Raw genomic sequence first — 12,337 nt, 5'->3', positions numbered from 1 at the left:
AAGACCTTCCTGATACAGAAAGATGTATGAAACTCCACGTCTTGGAGAAGAATGAAACCATGATTTTGATCAAGACTGACAGTGAAATTTGAAAAGTAAAGTTGGAGGCCTGGTGGTCACTGAAACTCCAGCCTCTCTCTGCTGCTGGTTTATTGAAGAGTTGATTGGCCCACTGGATTGGTTTAATTTGGAGTCCAGGTGTGGTGCTATATGATCAGCACTAGACTGGTAACCACACAGTTGGAGGTCCAAACCCACCAATATGAAATATGAGGGACCCGTGAGAAAAAGGAAATATTCTGTTTCTTGGCTGTGTTAATTACAATATCACTATTTTTAGTGTAATATTATACTATGGTTTTCATGTTACCGTTGGTGGGAGGAGCCTTGGTGGCATAGTGGTTAATTATTTGGTTGCTAACTATATTGGCATTGTTAGCAATACGTTCTGCACTGCATACCACCAGGTCAGTAGTTCAGTTCCATCAGCCACTGCTTGGGGAAAAGATGAGGATGTCTGCTGCTGCAAAGGTTTCCAGCCTTGCAACCCTATACAGGGTTGCTGTGAGTTGAAAATGACTAGATAGCACTTAACAATAAGAAACAAACGAAAAATCGGCACTTGGAATCCATCAGCCACCTGTGTGAGAAAGATGCGGCGGTTTGTGGGACAATTCTGCTGTTTCCTATCAGGTTGCTGTGAGTCTGGTTGATGCTAAAGCACTATGTACAACTGGTGGAATTTGGGTAAAGGGCCTGTGGACTCTTTCTGGACTCTTCCTTAATGTTGTTGTTCTTAGATACCCGCAAGTCAGTTCAAACTCATAGTGACTTTATGCAGAACAGAATGAAACATGACCAAGTTCTGCAGCAACCTCAGCATCATTGTTATGCATTGTTATGCATGCATTCATTGCTACTGCCATGGTCTCAGTCTATGTCATTGAGGGTTTCCCTCTTTTTCATTGCCCAGCCACTTTACCAAGCATGATGGCCTTCTCCAGGGATTTGTCTGAAATATGAGAGATGAAGTCTGACCATCTTGGCTGCTAAGGAGCATTCTGGTTATACTTCTTCCAACAAAGAATTGCTTGTTATTCTGGAAGTCCATGGTATTTTTAATATTCTTCTACAACACCCTAACTCAAAAACATCTGTTCTTTTAGGGTTTTCCATATTCAACTCTCACATGCATATGAGGTTATTGAAAATACCATGGTTTAGGTCAAGGGCACCTTAGTCTTCAAACTGACATCTTTGCTCTTCAATACTTTAAAGAGGTCTTGTGCAGCAAATTTAGCTAATGCAATACGTTGTTGGATTTCTTGACTGCTGTTTCCATGAGTGTTAAGCAAAAAAGTCTTTGACAACTCCATCCTTTTTTTCATTTATATGGATATTACTTATTGGTCCAGTGGTAAGGATTTTGTTTTCTTTACATTGAGGTACAACCTGTACCAAAAGCTGTGGTTTTTGATCTTTATCTTTCTTTATGTTATGATGTGCCTTCGAGTCGATTTGACCCACAGCGACCCTGTATATGGTTTTCGAGGAGCAGCTGATGAGCTTGAACTGCCGGCCTTGCAGTTCAAATGCCTTTGCAGTCTGACGCATTAACCCACAGCTCCACACCAGGACTCTATCTTTCTTTATAACTGCATGGAATTATATTGAAAAGGTTTTGATTTGCCTTTTAAAGTATGCTTAATTCTCTCTCCCAGCAATGACCATTTCTACTAGGAATAGTGTGGGAAATGGGTGCTGGTACCAGAATCCCTTGATGTGATTCCAAGTTTTAGTTTATAAACAGGGAGTTCTTTGACAGGTTTCTTCAGTTCACCATCCTCAATTTTCATATCTGTTGAATGAAGAGTAATAATTTTAATGCTAATGAATTTCTCACAGGTAATTGTAAAGACTTGATGATTTGTAACTTACATAGAAAAGACGGGAGTACTGGTGTGGTGCTGTGGGGTCAGCACTGGGCTGCTAACCACAAGGCTGGCAGTTCAAACCCACCAGCTGTTCCTTGGAAACCTTGCATGGGATCACTGTGAGTTGGAACTGACTAGACAGCACTTGACAACAACATATAAAAGACAGCCAGCCTTGGTAGCAGTACCTGTACAATAGTATGTGCACAAACAATGGTTGTTGTTCTTACTGTGTTACCCCTTTCAACACAGTTGAAATATATATACATTTTGTTCATTTTGTCTTTTGATTTAAGCCACATTTTTTTTTGTTAACAATAAATAAGATTTGAATCTAAAATAAAGAAGTTTAGCACTTTTCCCTCAATATTGTATATATTGTATTATTATATACAGTTATATTTTGTAACCTATACTTAAAGAAAATTTTAAGTTACTACCCAGATTTCAGAAGTCCCACGGTATGCACATGGTTGAACATTCGACTAGCCAAGAGGTTGGTGGTTCAGATCCACCCATTGTTGTTGTTAAGTGCCATCAAGTCACTGCCGACTCACAGCCATCCTGTGTAGGGTTTCTGAGGAGCAGCTGGTGAATTTGAACTGCCGACCTTGTGGTTGCCAGTCCAATGCTGATACTACAGCACCACACCAGGAGTCCACATCCCACCTTTGTTGTTGTTGTTGTTAAGTGCCGTCGAGTCGATTCTGACCCATAGCGACCCTGTACAGGGTTTCCGAGGGTGTAAATCCTTACGGGAGTAGAAAGCCTCATCTTTCTCCTGCGGAGCGGCTGGTAGTTTCAAACCGCTGACCTTAAGGTTCGCAGCCCGATTCGTAACCACATCCCACCTTAGGTACCTCAAAAGAGCCCTGGCCATCTGCTTCTGGAAGGTCAGAGCTTTGAAAACCCTATGAGCAGAGTTTTCACCACCTGTGGCTTTTCCACTTTGAGTTACCTCGAGCTGAAATTGGCTAAATGTCAAGTAACCAGAGTTACCTAAACTTAAAACAAATGTTTTATTTTTCAAACAAATTCCTTGTTTTTGTTTCTGGTTCATATCTACAACTATTTGACTGGTAATTCCTTGCCCCCCCACCCCCACCCCTTATCTTGTAAATAGTGGACTGGGGGCTCAAACAGAACGTTAATGTCCCAGTGTCTTGATGTAATATAAGAAGCACAGAATGGCTTAATATTCTTACAGTCATTTTTGTGACTTTTCCAACATGACTGAAGGAAAATATTCTTGAGAAAGTTTCTATATACTTTGAAGCCTTCAGTGATCCAAGTGTCTACTGAGACATTTCATCTAGAGTTGGCCTACTCCCCCCAGAATGCTGTTGGGTGACATATTTAACTTCTCCAAGCTTTTTGTTGGCCCGGGTCCTATTTATTATAGGTTATTGGATGTTGTCTACTCTAAGTCTAAGGCATAATTTAGGATGCTCTGATTAATGCTATGTAGTAGTAGCTTTGAGCCACTTTGTTGAATAGAGGTCATTTCAGACTGCCATGAGAATTCTTATGTAACATAATGAGTAAAATATCAGCCTTCTCTGGGAATTTCAGTGTCCAGGATGTAAGTAAGAGGCAAATTCAAAGTAAATTGGTGTTTACTCCTCAGCAAATTTAAAGACCTGCATCTTTCCACGGTATGAACAAGAGGAGGTGTCATTTGGAATTCACTATACAGGAGTCCAGGGTCCTAGTATGGCAATGTAGAATAATTTGCTGGACCTCAAGGTCAGTTTGAACCACAAGGTTGGTGATTCAAACCGACCAGTTGCTCCTCAGAAACCTTATACAGAGTTGCTATGGGTCGGAACCAACTTGAAGGCTCTGAGCAACAACAAAAACATACAGGAGTCCTGGTGTGGCTCTGTAGGCTAAACCATGGGATTGTAAGTTTTGTTTGAACCACAAGATTGGCAATTCAGACTCACCAGTCACTCCTTGGAAACCTTATACAGGTTTACTATGAGTTGAAATTGACTCAATGGCAGTTCTCGACAACCTACAAAAATAAGACTGATGTTACATTTTGAGCTATTGACAATTAGGTAGATAAAGAGCCAATTTATGATCTTCCCCAAATCCTTTTACTTTTCCAAACTCATATTCTCTTCTGCTTTGTGTCTGCTGTTGAAAAAGCATATTGATTTTGGTTGAGGAGCAAATGTGGAAGAAAGCGTGTGTGGTTCTTCTGTCTGTGAGCATTTTGCTTTTATAGTTTTTAAAACTTTGTAACAGATTTCTTGTTTTTCATTCTGGTTTGCAGCCATAACACTAAAACAACATCTTGGCTAGACCCCCGGTGCCTGAACAAGCAGCAGAAGCCTCTGGAAGAGTGTGAAGATGATGGTAAGGGACTAGGTAGACGAACACGGGCTTCTTCATCTGTGAACATTTTAAAGAGTCTGTGGCAAGGCCAACCAGGTTTTAACAGTCTTTTTTGTTTTATTATAATCCAGTTTTTAGTAAATATGCTATAGTTTACAAAAGCAGAGAAGTCTGCAAAATTGTTGTCAAAAGAGCATTTCCTCCCTACATACAGGCAAATGCATACAGTGATCTCTACTGAAAGTAGAACTTTAGCATAGTCAGTAGCTGTTCAAATTTAGATATAACCTGGTGTTAGGAAGTTGGAGAAGGACCTGGAAGATTCTACAAGAAAACCAAACTTCTGTGGCCACCACTTTAATTTATGGGACCCTAGCCCTATGTTATGTAGGTCTTGGGAGGGAGGATTAAGAGTGTGAATTAAACTTTACATACTTGATAACTCTCTGGTTTTCCCAGCCTGGGAGAGATCTTAACTTGTTTGGCAATGTCAATATAATTCAGAATATATCTTAAGTATTAAAGGAGCCCAGGTATTATTTGGCTGCTAACCAAATATTATGCATCTGCGATATGCAGATGATACAACCTTGCTTGCTGAAAGTGAAGAGGACTTAAAATATTTACTGATGAAGATGAAAGAGCACAGCCTTCAATATGGATTACATCTCAATGTAAAGAAAACAAAAATCCTCACCACTGGACCAATAAACAACATTCTTATCAATGGAGAAAAGATTGAAGTTGTCAAGGACTTCCTTCTTCTTGGATCAGTGATCAACACTCATGGAAGCAACAATCAAGAAATCAAATGACGTATTGCATTAGGCAAAATCTGCTGCACAAGACCTTTTTAAGTGTTGAAGAGCAAAGATGTCAGCTTGAAGACTAAGGTGTGCCTGACCCAAGCCATGGGTATATTCAATAACCTCATATGCATGTAAAAACTGGACAGTAAATAAGGAACACTGTAGAAGAATTTTGATGCATTTGAGTTATGGTGTCTAAGGAGAATATTGAAAGTACCATGGACTGCCAAAAGAACCAGTAGATCTGTTTTGGAAGAAGTGCAGCCAGAGTGCTCCTTGGAGGCCAAGATGGGCAAACTTTGTCTTTCATACTTTGGATATATTGTCAGGAGGGACTAGACATTGGAGAAGGATATCATGTTTGGTAAGGTGGAGGGTCAGAGGAAAAGAGGGAGACCGTCAACGACATGGATTGGCCAAGTGGCAGCATCAATGGACTCAAGCGTGGCAACAGTAGTGAGGTTGGCCCAGGATCAGGCACTGTTTCATTCTACTGTGCATAAGGTCGCTGTGAGTCGGTACCAACTCAATGACATCTAACAACAACAAAAAACCAAAGATTGGCAGTTTGAATCCTTCCAGTTGCACCAGGGGAGGAAGATCTGGTAATCTGCTCTTAATAATATTACAGCCTAGAAATCGACTTTGTCACATGGCATCACTATGGGTCAAAATCAACTCAATGGTTCCTAACAGCTACAATAACCTAAATATCTAAAAACTGTATTCTTTCAAGCAAGAGGCTGAGGTATTGTCTATAGCCCCATCACCTCTTAATTTTGGAAAAGAATAAGCTGGCTATAAAAGTTACTGTTGAGAAAGTTTATTTCAAAGCATAGAAGTTTCTCGTTACTTTCCCGAAATGACAAAAAAAAAAAAAAAAAAAAGGCAAAATGTGTTTCCTTTCTGTACACTGAAATCTTTTCCAAGTTCTACAGAAATTGCTTTTTTTTACAAAGACAAATTAAAATGGAAATGGTTTGCTTTCCTTCTCATTATTCAATTCTGGCATTTGAATTAGTAGTATCATTACTGCATACATATTTTACTGCACGATAACAGAACTTTTATTAATTTGACCTGTGTTGCAGAATTGTTGCATATATAAACTTGAGATTTGCTTGAAAATGCAAGCCAGTATATTAAAGTATTATGCTTTTGAAACTGTGCTCCCAAGATCCTTCTACTATACTTGGTTTGCGAGTTATGGCAAATGAACATAGAATCACGAATCATATTTATCTAAGTGACTTCAAGTGGAGATACAAGTTCTGTGGAGTTAGGAGGCTTGACTGAAAGATTTGGTATATTTTGGCTGTTTGGTCCTGATTCTAAAGAAGGGCAGGTATGGTCAGTTCTATTGTTTTGAATATTTAGGGAGTAACGAACTGGTCTGATCATTCCGAAGGCTCAGAACATACATAAGGTACAATCAATTGTGAAACTTCACAAAATAAAATATCTTCTTTACATTTTTAGGATAATTGATGATTTTTAAAAGCAGTTTAGGTATTCTCATTACCAAGGGGTCTTTCATGTCAATATTCATTATGTTTGTACTGAGAAAGTCTGAAGATGTCTATTAATAGGATTTTATAGATGGTAGATGACAACAGTAGCTTTTACTGAGAAAAACTATGATTGGAATAAAAGTATTATGTAAAATTACTGGAGGATTTTGTTATCAAATTGAATAAGTTTGAATTCTTAGAATTCTTAGCATATGGATTCATGTTATTCCTTTGGGACAAGTAGGTGGTTGTGCCAAATGCAGTTAGTTTAATAGTTATCGCTGTAGGGTAATTTGTCATGAGAAGTGATATATTCTGTCTCTGTGAGGAATCATGTACATGTGTTTCTGTATACATAAACAATGTCAATAAATAACCAGTCCATATCTATTTGACAAGCTTGCATTTCCTGTTGCCAATTAAACAAAACTATCTTTTGCTAGTTTTTATATGATTCCAAACAGAATAGCATTATTAGTCACAGTATTGTTCTTGTGCATCTATCTGTTCATTCTCCGTAGGTCATACATACCTGTCTTGTAATGGTACCGTCAGCATACACTCCTAATTATTGTAAAGATTTTCGATTTCCTCTTTGAAAAAAGTGAGGAATTTGTTTGGGATTTTTGTCTTCAATATAGGACTGCTTTTGTCATTGTAATGAGTTTAGTTTGATTGTTGTTGTTAAGTGCTGTTGAGTGGATTCCAACCCATAGTGACCCTGTGTATGGTTTCCAAGGAGTAGCTGGTGAGCTTGAACCACTAACCTTGCAGTTCAAGAGACTTTGCCATCTGATACATTAGCCCACAGTGCCACACCAGGACTCCTTAGTTTGATTGTTGTTGTTGTTATGTGCTGTTGAATCAATTCCGACCCATAGCAACCCTATATAGGGTTTCCTAGGAGCAGCTGGTGAGCTTGAACTGCCAACCTTGCAGTTTAAATGGCTTTGCAGTCTGGTGCATTAGCCCACAGCACTACACCAAGACTCCCAAATTGTCTTTCAGTCTCCAGGCCAATACTGTAATCTGCCTGGTTGGTCCTACCAGCTTGTTGTCTCAAAGACACTTCAAATCCATTCTGACTAAATACAAACTAAAGATTCTTGCCTCCCCACCCCCACCCCCCATCTCCAATCTGATTCTCTTCTGCTGAGAATTAGTTCATGCATACTTTAGATTCCCCTTGGATCCATCATCTTTATTCAAACTCTTTTCTAATCACCAACAACTGAGTTCATAGTCCCTCCTGAATATCTCTGCAGTCAGTTCACTTTTTGTCAACATGTTCACCACAATGGTCCAGATCCCACTCCTCTCCCACTTGGACTCTTGCCCATCTCAGTTTCCAGATTGTAGTCATGCAATCTTGTGACTTGTAAATGTGAGTATGTTATCACTGACCACCCTCATAAATCCAGTGGCTCTCTGGTATGCACAGACTACATGGGGACTCTCTGAGTCCCATGTGATTTGACCTGTTTCACCTTTCTCCCACTTACTCTCTGCTCATTATCCCTCCAGTCCTCATTTGAGTTCCTGCTTTGTGTTACTTGGAAAGTGAGTTTCATCTTCTCTAAATAACTTCTTTGTGTCAAGTGTGTTCTTGACATGTTATATGCATTAGTGAGTACAGCAGACAGAAAGCCCTGACATTTTAGTTATTTTTCCCCAAAAACGTTTAGGATATATTTATAAATTCTTCAGATCCATGGCTCAGGGACTTTAGACATGATTAGTGTTGTGAAGTGCTGTCGAGTTGATTCCAATTCATAATGACCCTGCATGGGGTTTCCAAGGAATACTTAGTGAGTTTGAACCACAAGGTCTGTGGTTCAGACTGACCTTGCAGTCCAGTGCTTTATCCCACAGCACCACACCAGGACTCCACATATATAGTTGTTTTTCTTGATAAGTGCCGTCGAGTTGGTTCCTATCCATAGCGACCCTTGTATAGGGTTTCTGAGGAACAGCTGGTGAGCTTGAACTGCCAACATTGCAATTTAAATAGACTTGGCAGTCCAGTGCATTACCCCATATCACCATGTATATAGTTGTTGTTGCTCTGTGCCGTGGAGTGTGTTCCGAGGCTGTAAATCTTTACGGGAGCAGAAAGCCTCATCTTTCTCACGCGGAATGGCTGGTAGTTTTGAACTGCCTACCTTGAGGCTTGCAGCCTGATTTGTAACCACTACGCTACCAGAGCTCCTGTTAAGTGCTGTCAAGTTGGTTCCTACCCATAGTGACCCTGTATAGGGTTTATAGTGGCCTCAATAAATAATTATTGAAGAAATAAACAAATTCCCAAAACATCATTAGCGAATAATCAAATGGGCAGCTTCATGGAAGATTTTGTGAAATTCAGATTTCCTTTTTCAGAAACAGCGCTAGTATAAAAACCTATTAGTTGCTATTAGATAACAGTTATATCAAGAATTTTAAGGGTGTGAATGGTTATGTTGGTTACCAAAGGCTATATTTGATTTATTGATTGATTCATTCATTCATTTGAGAAATACTTAGTGAATACTTATCATGTCCTGGTGTGGCACCGTAAGATGAGCACTGGACTTCTAACGACAAGGGCGTTTGTTCAAACTCAGCAACCATTGCTTAGAAACCCTCTACGGGAGGGGTGGGGGAACCTCCAGCCCACAGGCTGTATAAGGCTGTGAAATCATTTGGTCTGGTCCTAGTAATGCAACTGTAGTTCCAGCCATCACATTACCGGTGAGTTAATTAAATGCTTGCCCAAATGTAGCAGACTGATGTTTAAGTTGATAATTTTGTATGGTCGGTGAATGATGTTACAAATTTTGGCATAAAAAATTTCCCACTCCTGCTAGACAGGATTGCTGTCAATCTGAATGGACTGGACAGCACTTACTAACAACAGCTTGTCGTGTATCAGGCAACAGTTAAAGTGTCCTAATCCTTGGGTTTGGGGGCTTGCAGTGGTGGTGCCAACCACCTGCTCTGTAATTGGGGGAATCTTTCTATATGAAACAATTTATTGTGTGTAGTCCTGTCTTCTCTTGTGAGTGATGAGGATACTGTGCTTTACTGACAGTAGGAGGAGGTTGAAAATGGAAAGGATCTTTGCTTGATTTGTTCACTGAAATCATTAAGAACTTTCTCATTCTGATATTTCTGAGCTTTTTCCTTTAAAAATCATATATGCAAACCCAGAATCAGTGAGCTCTGCTTCCTCCTAGTCCTTCAGGGCAGTGTTCACTAAAATTCAATCATGACCTTAATGAACATCATCATGATGTCAACTCATCTCTGCAGCCCCTCTGGAAAGAAGACATTGAAATGCAGCTCATTTTACAATCTGCATTCCCAGTTTGACCTTACCTTACATTCTTGAGGTAGCAGCATTACTTATAAGTTAAATAATGCTTCAATTAGAGTGTAATCACCTCGCTGATTAGAGGATTATTGAAGAATTAAAAGGACTAATACTAAAAGGCCTAACAGCTCGGTTTGCTCGAAATAAGGTCTGTAATAAATGATTTCCCCCCTTCAGGACCTCAAAACCACAAGGTATTTGTGATATTTTACAACCAATCAAACTCTATTTTGACGTGTAAGGAAATGAACCATATAATTATTTTGCCAATATAAGCTCTTACTGTTTGGTGATTTACACTGAGGTCACAAATTTACTAGCCAAGCCAATGAAATAAACCACAATGCAGGTAAGGACAAAATAAAGTGATGTGTTTGCTGCTTTGTTTCTGAGGGGAGTTCCTTTCTTGGTGCTGGTGTCTGAATATTTCTCTTTCTTTTCTGTCTCATTCCTGCTATTCCTTTGGAGAAGAAGGGGTACACACCGAGGAACTGGACAGTGAACTAGGTAAACCTCCCAGCCTCCTGCTACTGCATGATTCACCCTGCATGAATTTTCTTCAGTGAATTGCTTAATCCCTCTGTTTCTTTTTTTGCACTTCTCCAATTATGATTTTCATTCCAGCATGTCAATGAAAGGTCAACATAGCAACCCGTGTGTCTGACAGCAGGCATCACACAGAGTTGTAGTAAATTGTGTCTGCAAAGCAAAAACGAGTGAATTGAGGCTAGAAGAATGATGCTGCTGCTGCGTGCCGTGGAATCAGTTCTGACTCATAGCAACCCTGTGCAGGATTTCCGAGGCTGCAAATCTTTACAGGAGCAGAACTTCTCCTCTTTCTCCCAGGGAACAGCTGGTAGTTTCGAACTGCTGACCTTGTGGTTTGCAGCCTGATTCGTAACCACTATACTACCAGAGCTCCTTAGAAGAATGCTAGCACCTGGAAAATAGGTAGTCTTGTAAACCAAGGATTGGGTAAGAACTGAGGAAATGGTTGTTGTATCCTTGGGACTTTGATGTAACCCATCCTGACCTTAGTTCATTATTTGTTTAGTAGTGGTGCATATTTACATGGGTAATACAAAAAAGCAAAAAGCAAAGGGCAACTTGTAAACAACATCCCACAAGACTAAATTAAGGATGTTGTATCAGTGGTGGTGGTGGTTATGTGCCATGGAGTCGGTTCCAACTCATAGTGACCCTGCATTGGATTTCTGAGACTGTAAATCTTTACGGAAGTTGAAAGCCACATCTTTTGTGGAACCACTGGTGATTTTGAACTGCAGACTGTGAGATTAGCGGCCAGCCTGATTCGTAACCACTATGATACCAGAGCTCCATGTTGTAGGGGCGGTGATGGTAGTTACGTGCCTTGGAGTCGGTTCTGACTCATAGCAACCCTGTTCAGGGATTCTGAGGCTGTAAATCTTTATGGAAGTTGAAAGCCTCATCTTTCTTCCATGGGACAGCTGGTAGTTTCAAATTGTAGATCTCGTGGTTCGCAGCCCGATTCGTAACCAGTACACTACCAGAACTCCATCATTCCAATAGTTACTTGAATATTAAGTCTTAGTCTGATAATGTTTTTAAGTCACATGCTCCACATGTTGGCCTTCTCACTATTGTGAATGACTTGAGAATTAGATGTGTGCTTCTATACATCATTTTCTTAGAGTATATATATTAATGTAAATCAACTCTTAACTGCTCTAGATTTGGTAGTTCAGAAATAATTTACATTACCAGATAATGCTAAATTCTTTTCTTTCTTGTTGGAATATATTGAGTTATGTTCCCTGCTAATTTAAATGGTTTATGTTCAACTTGGAGCAATATTAACATTAATTTGTATTCCATCTGATTTATCCACTGAGGGCTAGATGGAGAAGCACAAGTTTCATCTGAACTGCAGATGAAAGCCTTGCTAATTGAAAATTGACTGTAGTGTTTATGCTAAATAGAAGATCATCAATATGAGTAGAACTATCTGTCCTAAGCTAATTGAATCTTCCTAACATTTTTGAGATTACCTTAAGAACTGAAAATAGCAAAGAATTTTAATACAAATGATTGTTTTCTGTATATTTATGTAGATAATCACAGTTGACCAGAGGTGGGATATGATAAAATTTATCTTTGTTTTTCTTACATTTTGAATCATAACCCAATTTTAATTGATGGATATGCTATTATAATGGTCAATAGCTACTGGTAGATCTACTTTTAAAGATACTTAATAAGTTTCCCTTTAATCATTTTGGTAAAAATAGCTTGTTGTTGTTAAATGTCATGTTGGTTCTGACCCGTAACAACCCTGGGTAGGGTTTCCTAGGAGCAGCTGGTAAGCTTGAACCGCTGACCTTGCATCTAAGTCGACTTTGCAGTCTA

The 12,337-nt window shown here is 39.4% G+C and overlaps 1 protein-coding gene across 6 annotated transcripts in view; it reads left to right on the top strand.

Annotated features, from left to right (window-relative positions):
* The window catches only part of MAGI1 (membrane associated guanylate kinase, WW and PDZ domain containing 1), a 900,270-nt gene that overhangs the window by 776,220 nt on the left and 111,713 nt on the right, over positions 1 to 12,337 (top strand). For all 6 annotated transcript variants that reach the window (XM_006862111.1, XM_006862114.1, XM_006862112.1 and 3 more), the window contains exons 6-7: positions 4,216 to 4,298; positions 10,421 to 10,456. In XM_006862111.1, coding sequence (XP_006862173.1) covers positions 4,216 to 4,298; positions 10,421 to 10,456 — 119 coding nt within the window. The remainder of the gene's footprint in view (positions 1 to 4,215; positions 4,299 to 10,420; positions 10,457 to 12,337) is intronic.

Source organism: Chrysochloris asiatica, unplaced genomic scaffold (assembly GCF_000296735.1).
Source record: "Chrysochloris asiatica unplaced genomic scaffold, ChrAsi1.0 scaffold00046, whole genome shotgun sequence".
Classification (NCBI taxonomy): domain Eukaryota; kingdom Metazoa; phylum Chordata; class Mammalia; order Afrosoricida; family Chrysochloridae; genus Chrysochloris; species Chrysochloris asiatica.
Note: the sequence above shows the minus strand (reverse complement) of the source record. Positions and strands in the feature narration are given on the sequence as shown.